The sequence below is a fragment of the Mercenaria mercenaria genome, chromosome 10 (assembly GCF_021730395.1).
Source record: "Mercenaria mercenaria strain notata chromosome 10, MADL_Memer_1, whole genome shotgun sequence".
Classification (NCBI taxonomy): Eukaryota; Metazoa; Mollusca; class Bivalvia; order Venerida; family Veneridae; genus Mercenaria; species Mercenaria mercenaria.
The window spans coordinates 43,227,768-43,248,915 of record NC_069370.1 but is presented as its reverse complement, the minus strand read 5'-3'; the positions used below and the strand labels follow the sequence as shown (position 1 = coordinate 43,248,915).

Here is a 21,148-nt window from a genome sequence, read left to right as displayed (position 1 = left end):
AACAACTTCATTTTATTCTCGCATACTAGAGATCTACCATGGTTCCTTGGTGTTCGTCTCGTGGTTTTGACGAACATCTAATGGATGAAAATGCTTCATTTAAGCCGACCTTAAGGTATGTGCCATTATCACCTTCCCGCCATCCAGTCTAAGCCAGAATTAATTCCTGTTTCTGGAAATAGTATCAATTAGTGTAACCCAAATTTGGGAAATCCGGCACAACTGGAAATCAATCCCGGATGACTAGCCCTGAAGCAAAAACTGCTTAACTACAGAAAAGGATGACTAGCCCTGAAGCAAAAACTGCTTAACTACAGAAAAGGATGACTAGCCCTGAAGCAAAAACTGCTAAACTACAGAGAAGTTGCGGAATGTATTATTCATTTTAGGAATTTTATCAGACTGTTGAGTGCATTCTCTGCAGTTAAGTTGAACACCTAAAACAAATTACTGGTAAGATTTATTCATTGTTACACTTTCTATGAGATGTGCAGTTGAAAGGTTGATGCGTTCTTAATAAAGTTTCTTAACATTCACCAAGTAAACAATATAAAAATGCGACATAATTTTTACGTCCTTGTTTAAGTTCAATGTTTCTTTGCAACAGAAATAGAGATATTTGTTTAAATCATTTACAGTTAATAAAGATAATTCCAGTTTGCTTGTATAGTGTAAGAACAAGACTGACAATGATAAAATGTTAATTAATTAAATAACTATATGTCCAAGTAGGGATTTTCGAAGCAATTTGATTCATTTTCATTAAACTACACAGAAACATAGTATATATTATTACTTCAGTGATATTAATAATCACTAGTAAGATTCACAAATGATGAAAACTGGGTTTCAGTTATTGTATTGTACAAGTAATGAAGTACTTAATGAATGTTTATAAATATTCATATTTTACAGGACAGGGGGTGAAAAAGACCATACAAGCTGGACTGATGAGTTACACAAGGCAGCAGAGTGTAAATGGAATTGAACAGTTAACCACAGTTCATTCAGATTGTTTATGTTTTGGCCAAGTCTTGTGTTACATATAAATCTTATAATTAAAGTCATTTTGAATTTCCACATTAATATTTTCGGCATGCTATTAAGAAAACTTGTCAGATATGTTGTGATGTGAGTTTCGCCAGTCCCATATTGTCCGAGATTATGAACATTAAATTTCTAAATTACAGGAGAATCCAGCAGCTATAAATGCGATAGTGTTGGCACGCATGCATTTGGCAGAACTGATAAAGCTGCTGAGCAGTATGAGTAGGCATATAGAATGTAATCCACCTCTAGTATAACTTGTATACTTATTTAATGGACTACCGAAAAGATAAAGATTGGTACATATTTTGTTCTTTAAATGTGTTTCTATGTACTGTTTGACGGCTATTTTATTGCCATCAGTTTTTATATTAATCTTTTTTTATAACCCCAAAATGTTTTGGATATGGGGACACATAGATTAAGCCTTGTCCATTCGTATGTCTGTCCGTCCAAACTTGAGTTGCGCATATCGCAAAAAGTATTTGAACTACAGTCATCAGACCTCACAGGATTGTTATTAAACATTTGAAGTTGTGCATCTGGTTTGGGATTGCACACAGCCAGACCAGAGTTATGACTTGAAAAATATACATACAGTAACAGGAAGTGGGGGCACCAGTGTCCTGTGTACACGCATCTTGTTTAGTTCTGCACTATAATATAATGTTAAAAACGTAACAGTTTGTTCGTTACAACGAACCAATTTGATATGCATCTTATCATCCTCAAATACACTTTCTGTTTTTGGTAAAATCACTATGTTGAAGATATCTATCTAGCCTATCAAATTTATACAACTATTAATTGTATGTTCTTTTCACATGGTGCTAGTGATTTTTCGACTGACATGGGATAAAACCAGTGAACAGTTTTGAGTCCATGTACATGACAATTATGACATGCACAGTACTTTTGTTGTAATTCAATGGTAATGCATTCTTTTTTCATGAAAACGGTAATGGTCACAGCAATACATATATTTAATTTATGTTATCAAAATAACACTTAAATTTATAATGAAATAAATATTTTAACTTACAGATTTTAAATTCGAGAAAATCTTTGTCTACGAGGTCTTCAAAACTGATTTTTCACGGAAGATAGTTTATGGGTCTGTAGATGTCTTTTTTGGCATTTAAAAGTCTGTAAATAATGTTAACTTGATGTCAGAATAATTTGTATATTTGATACATTGATATCGTATCATATATACAATAGTAAAAGGGAACCAACTATTTGTTAAAGCAAGTACCCGTTGTAAAATACTATCTACTAATTTGGACCAGTCAGAAACAAGTTCAACCTTTAAAGACTTAAGAAGAGTTGCAGAATTGTATCTAGGTTTTGAGCTATAAGGCCAGTGCATAGGAGTTTTACCTTAACGGTAGTTGAATGCTATAGACGATAGCAAATATAGGCTGAGCATCGGAAAGCTGAGGCAGAGACACAGTGTTTAGTAATCTACTGAGAAAGTAGGATAGTTCCAGCTTATAGACGAGGTTCAGCGTTATAGGCGAAGTACAGCCAAGACATCGGAGTTATACCTATATGATAGTTGAATGGGGATGTGGTTTACAAACTTCGTAAGATCTTGGGTCATGGTAATTTTCCAAGGTAAAATTATAAGACGTTTTATTTAAAGATAGGACCCAACTGTTTTGAGACATTCGCATGTTTAGTGTTCAAACCGTTTACAGGTGACACTACGCTTTCCTCTTTGATTGTGCTGACGAAGAGGGAGACTCTATGATAAGCAGTTTTTTAAATCTACCAGGACTGAACTGTTGATATCTGTCTTCTGCCTGTTTGTCCGGGCCCTTAAGGTGTTTCCCTGTTGCTCTTATCTCTGAAAAGGCATTGAGTACATAAGTTTTGGTTCTAAAACGTTGCTTTTTAATATTTATACACGAGCATTTTTGGTTTTAATCCAGCCTTTTTGTTTCCATTAACGTATGTTAGAGATTCACACTGATGGGATTTACTTTATTTACACTGTCCCGTGTCATTTGAACATGGTGCGAGGGTGTGGGGTGTTGGGAGGGGGTGGGTAAGAGTGAGGTTGGTGCGCACCATAAACCGTTTTAAAGCTCCCCAGAGAGTTTTTGACACTGACCGTTCCAAGGCGGTGCCCACTGTGTTCCTTTGTTTGTTCGTTGGTCCAATGGTTAGGCTTGTGTGTGCGCGTGTAGTGTGTGTGTGTTTGTGGTGCATTGGCTTGGTGTGCGCCGGTAATGTGTTGTTGCGGTGTGTGCCGTCTTCGTGCTGTAGGTTTCGTTTTGGGGAGGCTGCGTTTTTGGTGCGTGGCATTCCCTGTTTGATATTTGTCTTTGTTTTGTATATTGTTGATTCAGAGACATTGTCTGACGGGAACTTCAACAAAAAGACCAGTCGACTATAGTCCATAGGAGTTTGAACAGATTATCATTAGTTGAAGGTTGTTAGTTTAAAAGGTTGTTAGTTTGAAGATTGTGATTTGCCTGATCCAGCTCATATTTGAAATCATTTACGAATCATTGGTACACGAATCATTTAGGCAAAGTAACCAGAATTTGTTTTATATATGAGATATATGGTCTCACCAACTCTAACGTTTTAACAAGGGACATTCTACATCGTTTGTCAGCCAGTCTAAGACATAGTCACTTTAGCGATTGGACCCATTTCATTGTTCAAGATAATAAAGGCGTTGGCACACACCTAGGTCATAGTACTCGTATCCTGACACGATAAAACTACTGACAAGGTATTCGTTTGAATTTTCAGCCGTACATACATTTTGTTTTCAATTGTAGGACAAGGCATTGAATTATTTCATGTATGCTGCCGCAAGAGGCCAGATGGATGCTGGTGTCGCTGTTGCTTTTCAGACAATCAAAGGCACGAGCAGACAACCTCGCAATGTCTACACTGCTGTTGAGTACGTATTGCTTGGCATTTCGGGTGCTTCTGGTCAGGTGTGACTGGTGTTCAATTAATAATAAACTCTACAAGAGACCCTTTGGAAGCATAGAATGAAACCGAGCAAAATAATTGCGGTCTCGGATTGATTTAGTCTGTTAATGAGAAGTGATGAAATGTGCGCGACACCTCTCACACTCCCTAGTACCGGCTGAAGCGGAATTCTTTTGTTGTAAAATGGAATGCACTCCCATTTCCCAAAGAACCAGAAAATATAACAATACCGAGTTAAAGAACGGCATGACTACAGCAGTTTTAATTAAGTCTCTTGTTATGATAGTTTATAAAATCTATACGAATATGCTTTTGAAAAGCATAGATCGCAATTAAGCAAATAGTTTGTCATTTGCTTGCTACATGTGCACATTACAAGTTTTCTATCTTAACACCTAGTCCTTTTTATATCTGCCAAATACCAACAGATTTTAATGAAACTTTGGCACTCTATATAACAATTATTTTATTCTAATATAATTTTACAGCCGTAACAATTGGACGTGAACTTATTTAGCTTTAAGGGTGACAATAATGTAACACAAAAATCAAAAGTCACATGATCTTTAAATCCCAACTGACGGCAGTATACTTCGAACGTATCGAATTAATGATATCAATTTCCGGATGACGTCGCGTCGAAAAGTACATTTACGTTTATAATTTTTATTTTTTCTCAGCCGTTCGAAGAAAATATGTTTTATTTTATAAGTAAAATAGAAATGCAACAAAAAGCTGTGCACTGAAAAATATGCACTTGTTTTTTTTGCGGACTGATCTCTAGTGCATAACTCGTTCATATTTCTTGATACAAATCTGATAATGTAATACACATCTGTAAGTAGTATCTAATGTCTGGATAAGGACGTCTTCTAGCCCTTTACACGCACAATTGTTTAATCCCTTATATGGCACCACCCGCCACATAGTTGCAACCATTTTCTGACTTTTTTATTTCAATTTTACCATATTGTTTTATCAAACCTAGTTGTTTATCAAGTAGTGTGGTCGAATTTTCATTGAAATATATCAATACTTGACAGAGATAACAACAGGAAAGCAATGTGTGGATTTAGAAGACGGTTTTATATAAACCGGCGGTTCCCGTGCACTCTCGCACGACCGGACCTGCAGCTTGTCACAAAATTCGGGTTTAACTTTAGTTTGTTTTTAATAATAACATATAGTTACAGTATATTACAGCCGTTTTAAATTGTGCTCTGGGCGAACCAGATCACTTCCAGCTAGTTTGATTATAGTATAACTCACAAACTTATTTTTAAAATCTGCAGTTTCATTATACAAACATCTTGCATCGTAAAAATGTTCGTCAGTTCATCAAGGAATAAACTGGCATCTTTTTTTCTTGCTATTCTTTCAATACATCTGACAGGATAGAAACATTTACGGTTATAATTGGTTGTCTTACACACCCCCCAAAGCTGACCTTGGTATAAAAAGCACCTTTGTAAAATATAATACGTTTTAAATTTTTATCTCGGGGTCTGTTACCCTCAGCATTAATCGTATCATGAGATACCTTCTGTTGTATAATTATAACTCGATATCTCGAATTCACTCATCTCAAAAGTTCGGCTATCTCGAAAACATTTTGAAGTCCCGTCCCAAAAACGCGTGCACAAAATATTTTAAGTCGAATTTCGGAGTGAAACGTTCGATCACTTGGAATATGAGATACCAAGATCCAACTGTATATAAAAAATGTTGGCTTTTATATTGCTTTTTAATATTTACACGACCTTTGAATAAATCAGATCGCTTAATTCTTCATACCAGTGCCTCAAAGTATATACATTATACATTTATCTCGTATTTTTTGTTGCAAATGCATTAGGAGTTTAAACATGCTTTCTCCATCTTTCAGATGGGCAAGGTTTATTGCCGAAAAGAATCCATCCATAGGACTTGCGCTGCGTAAAGCACTACATGCATATAGGAAAGGGAAGAGGTATGGTATTTTTTCAGAGGATGTTTACACCTGTGGTATGATTTTGTTGAGTGAATTTGCAATGCGGAACATAGTGTTATATGACAATTTCATCATCAATGTAACAAACATACTTACGGCAAAGTTCTAAATATATTTTTTGTAAAGAAGATTATACGCCTAGTTTAGATAATATTTGATGCAACTATCATTGTTTTTATTTACTCGAACCTCTGCTTACTGATGTTTTATTTCATTTATCAAAATGTATGGAATAGTAAATGTCAATATTATTTATGATATTTATTTACCTTATTTGTTGAAAGTAAAAAAAAGAACAATCAGGGTGCTTTCCTAGTTTATATGGTAAAGCATTTACATAATTATTATACCAGATTTATATATAATAAGTATTCATACAGTAACTACATGTAAATATTTTGCTGACAGTAGTGCATCTTGGAATTAGGCAATTGTTAGATAGATAGATAGATTTCGGCAAAGGATATCATTTACATAACAATCATAATATAGAATAAAACAATAAGCATCATTTAATACTATACTAGTATTATGCAAAAGAAATCACGACATGCTCCTAATACCAAGGATAACGCTTTTATTTTCATTGTGGTCCTTAGAATTAGTGGCAAGACATAGAGAGGCATTATGTAAATGAAAAATAACATCTATATCACAAATCGAAATTACAAATTGAAATTAACACAGCTATGCTACTAGTATCACAAATTGTATCGCAGTGTTACTAATAGTATTAAAATGTCTGATCATATATCTTTGATAATCCATCAAACAAAACGAAACTGTTAAAATGGTTCTGATAAATGTGTAAAAGAGCATGTCATGGCAAAAATAAGTGACTATATATGACCTTTTTGTATTGTCTGTAATTGTTTTGGATGTCAAACCGCAATTCCTAGTAAGATTGAACGAAATCAAGTATTATCTTCACTTCACTGACTCTACAACCTTCCATTTCGTTTAAACATGTATTCAGTGTGTTGTACATGTCGGGGATATCTTTTGATTTTACATCTTGTGATCTTACATTCTAGCGGTGTAAGCTTATGATTTCTACATTCAAAGGTTGTTATCTGTGATTTTACATTTTAGCGATATTAGCTGGAGAGTTTATATTTTAGCGATATTAGCTGGAGAATTTACATTTTAGCGATATTAGCTGGATAATTTACATTTAAGCGATATTAGCTGGAGAGTTTACATTTTAGAGATGTTAGCTGGAGAATTTACATTTTAGCGATATTAGCTGGAGAATTTACATTTTAGCGATATTAGCTGGAGAATTTACATTTTAGCGATATTAGCTGGAGAATTTATATTTTAGCGATGTTAGCTTGTTTTACTATGCTCTGGCGGCGGATGCAGGTCTAGAAGTCGGTTCGTTCAACAATGCATGGTTGTGTGAAGAAAATAAGGTGCGATTATTTCACAAACCTTCTTCCCGAATCTTGTTAAATTTTAAATAAGAAACCTATCGAAAAGCTTGGCTTTCTTTATCATTGTGGTGTAAGGCTTTGTGCGCGTTTTACTTGCTCGATTGTTTACATATATAGTTATATCAGTTTACTTGAGAAAACATGTTGCAGAAAAAAGTATTTTACTTGTAAATTTTGCAACCAATTTTACTGTAATTACTTGTTTTATTCAAATATTATTCTGAATGTTCACGACGTAAAGTTTTATTATGAAATGTTACATATCTACATAATTTACTTCCGCATTGAACTGTATCGGAATATGTCATACATTGTAAGCCGACCAGATGTAATGTAAATATTTCTTCTGTAGGCTACGTTTAAATGCAATACCGCATACTGTAGCTTTTGTACCAAACATTAAAATGACAACACCCACACTTGCAAACAATTTGTTTTATGCAGGATGGAATAACGAGTTTTATTGAGAAGGAATGCGTATGGAGCCGGTACAACTTGTCTACCCAACGAGAACCGCAGTTCGTAGATCCCTACGGTACTATTAATTACAATTGTTTTATTTCATACTATAGTGTAGAACAGTTTGAAAGATTAGATAGTTTAACTAAATTAGTCCGTCCGTGGTTTGTTTTCATTTGAATAAGACTGGTTTTTTATTTAAACCTATTGTAAAACGGATTTATATAGTCCTTTACTTTCGGAAACCTGATGGTAGTGATGATATGGTAAGAACTCAAATGATAGCTATCACAAATATTTCTTTAAGGTATCATAAGCACGACACGAGCTGTGTACAGTTCTTTCCATATGAATGAAGTATTGCCTCCACTATGTTGTTATGATATGGCTAATTTCGGGGAACCAGAAATAAAAAATTTGCAATAAATTATTGAAAGCATTTTAATTATGGATTCGGGTATCATAGACTACGTATATTTTCAACGTAATTTAGTTAGTAATTTCAATACATGTTTGCAAGAACGTATATCAACTCCTGAGAATGTTATTTACGGACTTTGTAGATTATTGGTCACTACATATTTCTTGTTGTATTCGGTAAAATTTCCTTTAGCTTCTTTGTCCGTGCATTAAAATAGCTAATTCATCCTACACCTTTGACTTAGTTGATAAGAAGGGATTTATCATTTTGGCTTATTACTGTGTTTTGCTGGAAAGCAATACGTCTCTATGTCTTCTTTACAATTTGTCACTTTGTTTTGATCCGTGACTTCACTGTAAAATACGGAATATTCCTGGTTCTGGGTGTATTTGGTAATGTCAGTTAATGCAGTTAAACTTGTGTTAGAAATTACGGTCGCTCAAAAGGCGTCATTCCATTGTTTATATGCTAGTTAATTCACATAACATATAAATTGGACATGTTTTGTTCAATCCCTATCCGCTTGTTTATTTTGTTTTTTAATATTTGTTTTGGATTTTGTAACTAATTGGATATGTATTCGAGATAACGTACTATATACCGATGCTGTTGAATGGTCGAAATTGGTGGAAAATATTCGCACAGATCAAAACAAATTCTGCATTGAAGATGTTTCTGTAAACCATTATCATCTGCCTAACAGATTGTTAAATTGATGTTGATCTTAATCGATATAATGTGCGTTTGTTCATAACAGAATATCCTAAAATAAAAAAATGTCATAAAATGTTGTTTAAATGGGATGAGCAGCTTTAGACTGTGTTTATCTATTTGGTATCAAATGCAGAAAATCCAGTTCTGAGGAATTTTTTTCTGGCTTGAAAACATTTTTATTATAGAATTGGATTCTGTTTTGGTCAAGGCGAAAATGTATATTGATCAATATAGAGCGTCCAACTGCACAGTGTTTTTTGTGTAAAATATAGACAGCTGACTTCTATCAACACACCAATAAACAAGATATAAGCTATAAAAATGATCATCATCAAACAAGACCTGAGCAATATTTTTTCAATTCGACACACCTTTGGTGCAGTTTTCACGTTCAAGAAATTGTCAATAACAAAATTCCCTTCCCATGTTTGAGGATCATCAAAAACACCAGGGAGTGACGAGTGAACACCAACGCAAACACAAGGGAGTGAGAACGCATTGTTGTTTTTGGAAATATACTCTGTGACATATTCACAACCGAACAGTCCTTTAAATATTCGATAATTGATATTCTAAAGACTTCCTCGCTTGGCGCTCAGCATTAAGAGGATAGTACTAGGACTGGTCAGCGCTTAGTTAGTATAATGTGACTGGGTGGGGTTTCATGCCACGTGTCTACGGCGTAAATATTGAAGTGAGGCAGCACTATAAAGTTGGGCATTGTGCTCACACACACACAAAGAATTTTTATTACTGAAATGAAAATTCAGTATTCCACACAAGTAATACAAGATAAGGCTACTTACTGAGACAAAAATCAGCAAAAATTACGTTGTAATACTAATGTTAATTTAGGAAATTGGATTTGCTATGTGGAGACGTTTGATGAGCACCTTCTTTATCATTTTTGTGATCATACGTGCATTTCAGCTGTACAAGTAAAAATAAAATGCCATAACTTATTTTTTAATTCTTGAATAGAGCATTCATTTTCTTACTCACCATTCTTTATCTGAATTTGGTTTCAGTTAAAAATTTGATTAAAAATTGTTTTTGAAAATTATGCCTAACGTATTATATTTCCTTAAAAAATTATTAGCACTTAAATAATATAAAGCTACAGTGGTATGATTAAAAAAAAACACGTACCTTTACGCCCACGTTTAGAAAATCTATCCCAAAAATGTCCTCTTAGTGAAATATCTAATATTGTAATTTTTATCTCTTAAGATTTACGCCCCGCTTTCACTAAAACCGTTGATAATTCCAGTGAACTATCATCAATTATCATGCAGACAATAAATTTTTTATATCATTTGTGTTATTCTTTCATATGTCTAACAGTTTTGCAATTGCAAAACTAAATACGACACTTGGTTCTCTTTTATTATTTCACAAATGTTCGGAGGAGTGCATTGTGTTTTGTTTTTCTACGCAATGGTCTTGAAGACATCTCTGGTTAATCACACACTTATTCATGTGATACGCAGACCGTATTTGTACAGGTTTTTATCATATTTATTAATGTAACTTATTATTTTTAGATATATCAATATTTTTGCTAAATATACTGGGAGAAACGTAGTTTTAATAAGCATCATAAAGGATAAACACTTTGTCTGATATATCACTCAGCGTTGCTTGCACAATCAATAGAGTGAAAAATAGCAATTTAGCCCAGTCAGGCAGTGTTGCATAAATCGTTCATTTAGATAAATTATTTATAATGCGTTATCAAGTACTCTGATTTGCAAACTTAAGTCACGTGGCATAGGTAAGAGCAGGTCACGAATTAATTCTTAGATGACGTTCGCCGAAAAATGCAAGAATATTGCCAACCTGATACCAACTGAATCAAAAAACAGAATATCAAAAATCAGTATACCAGTTTCAGTTTTTATTTGGCAAATCGGCATATATAATGCCTTTGGCCAGTTTAACAATTTTAAATGATGAATATGGCCAAGTCATATACAACATATATAGAATACATTTAAGCAGAATTAGATAACATAAGTTGAAGAATGTTTTCCAAATATACGCAAACATGTACATATAGTTTTTTAAGAAGCAGCGTCAGGTTCAGTGGTTATCGTCCTAAACTGAAAAGCCTCATGTATATATTTTGCAGTTTTATTTAACCTAGATTTACCTTTAGATGGCATGCACAGTGACCAAGCTACAAAAAACATTTGTTTCTTAATTTAGCATATGCAGGACAGCTTAACAAAAATGATATTTCTTGACTTAAGATTGTTCTGCACGTTCAGATCAAAACCTTTTCTACAATGTAGAATTTGATTAAACCACGATTTTTCAGAACTTCAGAATATACTTAGAAAACTCGGCAAATAAACATGATAGGGTCATGTGCTCGATTTTTTGTTAGACTTGTTTAAAAAATTACTTTACACAAGTTTTCATAATTAGAGTCTATGGGAAAATAACAATTTTTATAACATTTTCGCGTATAGAATTTTTTGCCCCAATGTAGATGTTAAAGAAACTTCTCACAGTCGTAAATAAACATACGGCCTATAATAAGGTTAAATAAATTGTTGAGGCATGTGTGCTTATTTTTGAGTTATTTGCCCACAATTAAAAAGATCCGCACAATTTCAAGCTAATTTTAAGACATTATTTTCGGAATTATTTAATATGTCTGATGTTTTATATCATATCTTAACTTTGAAAAGTTATCCGAAGCCGCTGTAACAAATTCACTCACCTGTTGCCATAAATTGATAAAATGAGTTTCATTTCATACGCCGAATCCAGGCTTTACTTCTGGCTTATCAAACGTGCAGAACTGCCTTAACAGGTGTTGATGGAAAATTATCAAGCCAAACATTTCCAAACAGTCTAGAGAAAATGTGTAGCTGTCCCGGTCAAAACAAAAACATTTTTCTTTCTTCATGAGCATGTTCGAATACGTGATTAATGAAGTCTAGTTAACAGTCAAGATATATAAAGATATGTACTACAACACAGCCATCAACAAAAATATCATAAAATCATCATTCAATGTTTCTCTATATCTTTAGAACATTACAATGTAACCACTAAATCAGTTACTGTTCTTAAGGTATTGTTACACAACAGAAATGCAAAACAATATCGAGAACGTGCATATCTGGTTCAGCCTCATTTAACGTCATGAATATGTGCAAATTTATGATTCCTGTCGGTTCACTTTCGTCCGAACTCTATCTAGTGTCATAGCCCTTTTCGTTCTGTCTGTGAGAAGTCCGTAGCATTTCGACCCTGGAAGAGACTGATGCCTACGCAGTCTTGGAAAGCTAAAATATATAGTTTCAAATGTTTATTTCATTTAAATGATCGGTATTAACAAAGATACACTAATCTGAAATGTTCAGCAGAAACAAAGATCATTGAATTTTACTTTAAGCACCATTTGATATTTAAGCATCATTTTGTTTCCTGACAGAACAGCCTCAGTAAGAATGATAAGTTAGCAGTAAGAACCAACTTGAACTCGAATTATCCAGCATGACAAACTTTACCATTTCAGTTTTTTAACGTAATTAAGTAATCGTATTTTAAGTGCAAAATATAGTTTATTAATGCAAGCATAATAGAGGATGCAATTTTAAAATTGTTCTAAACTGCTGATATTTAATCTGGCGATATACGATATGTAGAATATGCTGATGATATAGAGAAATAAGGGTGCCGACATAAATATTACGTAGATAAAAAAGTTGCTATCTAATATTTACATGTTCACATTGTGAGCATTATTTTTATTAATAACATAAAGAAATTGACATATGAATCACCGTTTGTAATATTTATTGTGAGTTTTACAAAATGTATTTGTAAAAATTATTTTCCAGAATTTCACAAATCCTACTAGCCCGTCCGCTTAGTTCAGTAGGGAGAGCATTAGTCTACGGATCTCGGGGTCGCGAGTTCGATCCCGGGCGGGGCATATATTCTTCGTGACGATTTGATAAAAGACATTGCGTCTGAAATCATTCGTCCTCCACCTCTGATAATTCATGTGGGGAAGTTACTTGCGGAGAACAGGTTTATACTGGTACAGAACCCAAGAACACTGGCTAGGTTACATGACTGAAATACTGTTGAAAAACGGCGTAAAACCCCAAACAAACAAACAAACAAACAAAACCATTTATGAAACAGAAAAAAAAATACTTTTTATAATTAGTGTATAAATACCTTGTCTCCGATTCTTGTAGTAAAGCTTCCACTTCGGCTTGTATAGACCTGTTCTCAGAAAGTATTTCCAAATCGTCTTCACTCAGAACCTTTAAATAGTTTAACTGTTAAATTTGAAAAACGAAGCAAAATATATGTGAAAAGTGTGAAAAGTGTGATTTGTCATCTGTAACTAACAAGACTTAACAGTTTTCTCTTAATCATTAGCAAAAACTTACGCGAGATGTTAAAAATGTATACCTGTCTCGGGGATTTAGCATCCCGTAGTTTTACTGACATTGTTGTGTCAAGGGTAAGATCAATATTTTCTAAGGCTATATCTGCCACACCAACCATGGAGCGTCGTCGAAAGAATGTAGAAACTCTGCGTAGCTGTACTGTAAGCACATATCCGTTTAAATCATCTGTTTCCAAAGCCATATTAAATGTATCGTTGAATTCGCCATTCCCCATATTCGATCTCAGTTGACGGGTTTTCTCTTTTTGTGTTGAACTGTTCCTAGTCAGTGTTACTTTGCAGAACATTTTGCTGTTATGTTCTACAGAGCTTTCAACAGAAATCAAGACAACTCTAAGCTGGCGCGACCGTATGAAATGTTGCAGACCAAGTGTGATTGATCCGCTTATTGTAAGCTTACACTTCTCAGTCTGCTGAAATGATTCCCCATTCTTCTTCGTCGAACCTGCTCTAAGACTGCAAATAAATGGTCGAAAGTGTTCCCTGCACCTGAAGCTCAAATACTTGTTGTTCCTTTTCTGCACATTACTCACCTTTTCACAAAATTCAGAATAGTTTTTTGAATACTTTTCGTCAGTGTCTGTTTCCTCCTCTATATTTTCTTGTCTTTCCTTTCTTTTAGAAAGATCTCTTTCTTTATCCGCTCTTATTCGACGATGCAGTCTATGTGATATTTCATCATTTTCTCTGTTTGAGGATGTGCTTAATACAGATGTACATGTATGCTGCTTTTCAGATAACTCTGTGAAATCTATATCAACACCAGAGTCATTAGAATGCTGTTTCAGGGATTTCAGACAACTTGCTGTATTTCCACTTGCAGTTTCTATCTGTAGCACGATTTCAGATGTCATTGACTCGCCTTTCCTTATTGTTGGTTTACCTACGCAAGAGTGTAACTCTGCTCCTAGACTTATTGTGGATCTGCTGCATCTTATTGAATAATCATTTCTTTCAACTGAATTTCTCCCATCATATTCCCTTCTGTAATGATAATGTACGTCGTCGGTTTCGGTAATATCATCCGATTCTCGATTTCCGTCATTCTCACGACCCCCAAAAGCACTTGAACAATATTTCCTGAGTCTGTGAAAGTATGTTGATTCTACACTACATGTTACTGCCGCAGGTGCACTTCTACTGCCATTCTGCAGACTAGCAGCAAGAGACAAATTGGGAATCTGTAACACTGATTGTGCTCCTCGTCCCTTAAATGAGCTTCCTACTCTTTGAAACATGCCACCAGCCCAATCCTTTACCTTATCCATCAATGGAGTTTGGAGTTCAACAGTCTACATTGCAAGAATTTGTGTAAATATAACATAAAACTCTCTCCAGCTCTATTATATATGTTGATGTAGATATGAAACGATGTGTTAATTAAGGGAGTTACATGGCAACAATTTTCAGCTGGATTGATCATGTCTTTCATTCATGATAAAATACCATTTTTAGCTGCACCCAAACGTCTGAGTGGGATCTTGAAAACCTGATTCTCAATCTAAGTGTTGATTTATCAAATTCTGAATGCAGGCTTCAATATAATGGTAAATTAGACTTCGGCGACACCAAATTGAAAAGTTGTTCATCGGATTTTCTAAAAAATGAGACGGCAAGCGAAAAAAAAATTGAAATATTGTTGTATTTTTTTAGAAAATCTAGAGCGCGCGAAGAGCGAAAAACTATAGTAGTCATCATTTGGCTCTAGATAAACTAATAAAAACCTTAAAATAGAATGTACAGCCATTTTACATTAAAATAATTCAACTGGAATTAAGAAAATTTAACCAGCAGGCGCACAACAAAGAGGTAATAACATTGGCATACCGTACAGTGTAATCAAATAATGTATGCGTTCGAAAATGCTGTTAGAAAATATGATATATAAACAACGCATAGTCTTAAATCGACTTGAATATTTACTGTTATGAAAATGTAGCATTTTTAGCTCGACTTTTCGAAGTTTTTGAAAAAGTCAAATATATCTGTTACTATTGAAACTTGAAATAGTTATTTACTATCAAAGTCTACACCAGGAGAAACAATCTGCATAACTCTGAAAATATACGAGCGGCAAATCCGATGAGCAACTTTTTAATTTGGTGAGGCCTTACCAATGTGTAATAGAGACCAGGGACCATATTTGTCAAAGGTTGAAATTATAAATTTAAATTTAGATATAAAACTGTGAGACAGGCAAATATTCATTTACAATAACAGTATATAAATGATACAATGGTATATACATCTTATGATGTTCGTCTCAACAACGACACAGCTAAAAGACAATTTAGCCTTTTTATCTTAGGGCGTTTTTATAACACCAAAACCTTATCTTACTCATTCACACTAGATTAAAAACATGATTGTTCTGAAGAGTATGATTCTAACTAACCTTTAGCCTGCTGGAGGCAAGTGATTACCTTTGCGACCAGTGCAGACGAAGATCAGCCTGCACATCCGCCTTTAATATAATTTTATGATTTTGAGGTTACCCTGCAATATTTTTAAAGCTGTACGGGTTAGTGTTATAAATTTTATAACAATCTTACACATCACTTTGATAAAAGCATTGCCCAGTCATAAATTCAGTATTGATTGATATAAAGGTACTACCGATTTCATATGAAAATTAGAACAAAACAATAAAGTGTAAACCAGAGTAAAACAAACTTACACAGTGTTTACAAAAATAAACCGTTGCAACGGTTTATAAGTGAAAAACTGCAAAAAACTCGAATGTTACAGTAATTCTGGAAACTAGAAACGGATCAACTATTAAGCTTCATGTAAATATATGAAACAGTGGTTGACATTTGCCTTTTGGTGACAATTAAAAACAAATCACAAATCACAACGTGTGATTTCTTGCTTTAACATTTCCATTTCTATTATTTAGTTGTATAATGTAAATGGTGGAGGGGGGTGGGGGTGGGGGGGGGTGGGGGTATGGGTTACATATATATGATAATAAAGGGAAATTTTAAAAATTAGTGACATGATAATGCCTTTTAATCAATAGAATCTTTATCTTTTACCACAATAGACAAAGCTATCGTGTATAAATAAGCTAGTATGGTACGTAGTTATGATGATTTTGTTTTGTTGTTGTCAGGATGCGTTCATAGTAGTAGTAGTTGTAAAATGTTCAAGACAGACATTTTCATTTTTGAAGCAAATAAATGTGAGTCTTGTCTGCTTATTAGATATTATACATTTAAAGCTTTTTTATATCGGTAAAATTATGTCCTTTGCTTGCAAAACCTTTACAATACTCATTTCGAAACCCCATTCATTTATTTCATACATAGTTATTGTGTGCGTTTTGAAAACAAATCCGTAACGTATTGTATCATTTAACATTTTAATTAAACAAGTAATGCCATATGCATGAATAAAAATTTATTTTAAAACAGTTGAAAACTTTACTACTGCATTAGACTATGGATAAAACATGAGACTGCTTATCTGAATATAAATAGTAAAACAAAGGAATGATTGCTTTTGAAAGCTCGAACAGATCAAAATTTTAGAGAAATTGCATAAAATTGGATTACAGAAGACATAATAACTTAAAGAAGTATTTTCTTGTATGACCGTCAAGATAACTAAGGCACTGAAAATTCATATAGTATCGTGATCGAAAGGAATTTTGCATGTCGGATGTTAACGGTAGTTTATGTAAAAACTACGGAATTATATTTTCAAGAAGAAGACAATATTTGCTTGTGATATTTTGTGAAACACGGACGATTCTTACAATGCTACAATATTAGAAATAATAGCAAAACTTAAATGTGTAAGAGCCTAGATACGAGGGATTAACAGAATATAACAAATCCTTATATAACACATGACATGGATCATAACTTTAAAAAGTGATTGCAGAGTGTATGTTTAATAAGCAGGTGCGACGGTGCATTTTTGGGTACTGCACATTTCATTTCTTTATTTGTCACGAACTTAATCAGTCAAATCGACTTTTATAAGAAGGTAAACGTTTGTAAACAGAGATATTTTCATACCCACGTGCTTATAGTACATTTTTTACATTACATTCATTCTGTGGCCAAAGTTAAACGTATAACGGCACTTTCACGAATAAATCTAAATGAAATGACGCCATCATAATAATATCGTGCATTTCATGAATATATAAAGACGTTTATTCAGACTATATCGATCTTTTATCTTTTTGCATTTTTTTTAAACTTGAGAAGCGTTAGCGTTTGTATCGTTTTAGAAAATACGTGAGAGGATTTGCACATGTCGAAATATATCATAAATATGCTTAATCAGACCGAATCTGCTATTTTAAACTTCGTTTCTTCTAAGAAATCTTTTTATTGATTTATTGAAGTGCCAACAATCTGTTGTACTACTGATGAAATATACGTAATTGGTTATTTATTTCTAATGGACATACAGATGGCAGGCTAGTCTCAGACTGTTACTCTAAAAACGGAATTGTTAGAAATACATCCTTCCTTATCAGTTAGTTGCGGAAAAAGCTCTATACCATCACAGTCTAAAACTAAATTGAAGGGCGTTATCTATCACGAAATGCAAAGTAGTGCCAGAATAAAACAAACGAGTTTTAATTTAAATAAACCTTCGTATGCCATTAGTTATTTCGAGGTGTATTATAATGTGATAAAAATCATTTAAACACGTGCGTTATTATATGCTTTACTTGAGTTCGTTGTCTGTGCAGGCGATTTCGACGTGAGTGACAAATTTATTGTTTATTTTTTTCCATAAACAAATATCATACACCTCACATAGGAAACTATGTCCAGTAACTTTGACCTTACCTTGTGAAGATTTTCTTGTTAAAGCTGACTATTTTATATATACTAGATATAGGTACATATACACACCAGTGAATATCTATTATCATATGTATTTAACTGCCTAAGAATTATGGAAACAAGTTTTATATGTAGTAAAAGTCAACGGAGTGAAATTTTTTTAGGGTAGTTATTCCATTTATTGGACACAGTATCAGTATAATACGTATAACGAAAAAAACAACTAAAACAGAAAACAGTAGAATCAAGAAAAGAATTTGAATCAATACGATTTGTAATATAACAATATTAAATGATACATCTCGTGCGATAATAATTTAAAGGTCCACTGCTAACGCCCGAACGAGTATTATATGGAAACCAGAGTTTGTAGCTGAGATTTCAAATTTACTGAAAAAAATATGACCCACTGTATCGGATCTGACCAAATTGTCATGAATATGTTCAAGAATAACCAAAAAAAATATATGTCACTGTCAATTTGAAACATCTCATATTTTTCATGCAAATCATATATAATTACCGTGATGGAAATTCTAAAGAATACAGATATTTTGTGGTGCGTCTTTAAACGGATATTTATTGAATTAATTTTAAAATTAATTGATCTCGAAGAATTTCCAACGACTACGGAAAAGCGATAAACACGAAAGTAGGACAAAATGACCACCCAAGTCAGTCTAAGAAAATGAAAAAAAACAAACAATTATTCGTTTCTCTGCACATGTTTTGACTTCAAGGGAATATTGTACGGCTATCGTAATGTTTAGTAGTGTATTTCAAAATGTGTAAGCTTTTTCTTTTCTTTTAAAGATTTATGTTTTTTATTTGTCTTTATCTGGCACCTTTAATGAACAATTACGTAAAATAATTTGTACAGAAAGAATAGGTGACAAATCAGAAAATATTTCTTTTTACAAAACAACCTTTTATGTACGCAGGGTTTTCACAAAGCATATAAAATAAAATTCCTTGATTATTTCCTGACTTGACCAAATTAAAGTTTTCCCCGACCAAAACCTTTCGTATTCACAGAAGCTTTGCTAGACACCTACGAGCATGATCTCAATCTTCTCTGTCACCAAACTCTTACTAACCGTCTTGGTAAAATGATAACTATATGTATAATAGTAGTAATGTTTTGATTATATTTTGTTTAAGTTCCCATTTTTATTCATAAATATTAAGAACTATGATGCCAAACATGTCTTGATATTAACTCTACGTATTCAGTTTGTTTGCATCTCTTCTACCTCCAGTATTCTTTATGTTTTCTCCATTACCTGAATTCTAAAGTAAACCTTAGATGCTGACATAGAATACTGTTGAAATGACCTTTGTAATTATACTTCTAGATTGACTTTGTTCAATATGTTTTACATTATTTGATCTGGTATTTTGTCACTAGGGTTAGAGCTATTCCTTTCTCATCCCTGTTACCCGCCATTGCATTTGCGCCCTCTTGTTTATACTATGAATGCGTTATCGTGCCTAGCATACTTTTGGCCATCGGGCGTCCCCGGGTGTCTTTTTTTTCAGTGTGTGTATGTGTGTATGGACGTGTATCTTGGGTTGTTCCCCATAGTATTGTTTTATCTTGCGTATGTGTGACCATTAATCACTTATAAAATTTGTTCAAAAATCTACAAAATGAAACATTGTAAGGATTGTAGACAATTAATATCCAAACTGCTTTCACACTAAATGGAGACTTGTAAAGGGTATTTCTTTTAAAACTGAAAAAAAAGCGTTTACAGTTGTTGTTGTGTATAAAATGCCATCAGTTTCTCTGACGTTTGCCTAGTTTCAAAATTTTACTGACTAATTAAAAATTCCTTGACTCTTCCTTGACCTTGCAAAAACAATCTCCGTGACCTTTTCTCTGACCGTGGGAATCCTGGTACAGCTGACTCAAGACTGGACACGATAAAACAAACACGGAGCCCAACACAATACAATGGATCACAGAGTACAGACAGGACCTCGGAGTACTGATACGATGACTGTAAGGACATAATACGTATAAATATATGAAAACATACTTGATAAAATAAAACTAAGCAGGTGAAACTTAACTTTGCTACTAACTCCCTCACATTTTTGGAATGTCTTCTACATTCTAGATGGTAGTTGAAAGTAAGCATCAATAGATGACCAATATCTCGTAACTTTGACCTTCAGAATAACATTTGAAAAGAAAACACTAAGCAGGTTTTTTTGTTGTTTTTTTGAGGGGTGGGGTGGGGAGGGGGGTGTCCATATTCGATAATTCTTCAAATTTTATTAAATCTATTTAGTTACCTAATTGGAATGTCGGTCTAAGATGTGTAATCCTTTGAATACAGTTTCCAATATGTCAGCACGAGTTGTCGTTCTTGAATGGAGTATATATCTAGAGTGTTTGTAAAACGTAGCAAAATCAATATAAGGTGACGAAGTAAACTTAGCTGCGGAATCCTGTTAGGGACATCGCGTTCTCGCATTTTCATAGATGCATTAGAAAAAAAAAGGATCGTTACATCATATCATCTTATCTTTTTTTCAAAAACGAATGAATATACTAGTACTATATGTCTATTGGAAAATAAAAAAATCTCTCGAGATTCAACTTTTTGTTTCGCGCACTGTTTTCACAATCGTAGAAAAAACACGACATTTTATGGTAAAATAGTTTTTTTTATAGTACATCTTTGAAAGGCGAGGGGCGAGAACGCGATGTCTCTAACAGGATTCTGTAACTTTGCGATCGTACATAACTATATTTTGCTCAGCCATCTTCCTGATACATGTAACTTCGATTGCATCATGGTAGGCATAACTAAGGTGCTCTTGCAGTCTGTTGATATATGTGTCATGTTGAGGAGATTTGTTATT

General features: G+C 33.6%; 1 protein-coding gene across 1 annotated transcript in view; it reads left to right on the top strand.

Annotated features, from left to right (window-relative positions):
* Positions 1-21,148, top strand: part of LOC123561759 (protein sel-1 homolog 3-like) — a 65,447-nt gene that overhangs the window by 24,191 nt on the left and 20,108 nt on the right. Inside the window, exons 15-20 of the mRNA XM_053516891.1 lie at positions 916-974; positions 1,191-1,298; positions 3,843-3,967; positions 5,888-5,971; positions 7,317-7,407; positions 7,873-7,963. Coding sequence (XP_053372866.1) covers positions 916-974; positions 1,191-1,298; positions 3,843-3,967; positions 5,888-5,971; positions 7,317-7,407; positions 7,873-7,963 — 558 coding nt within the window. The remainder of the gene's footprint in view (positions 1-915; positions 975-1,190; positions 1,299-3,842; positions 3,968-5,887; positions 5,972-7,316; positions 7,408-7,872; positions 7,964-21,148) is intronic.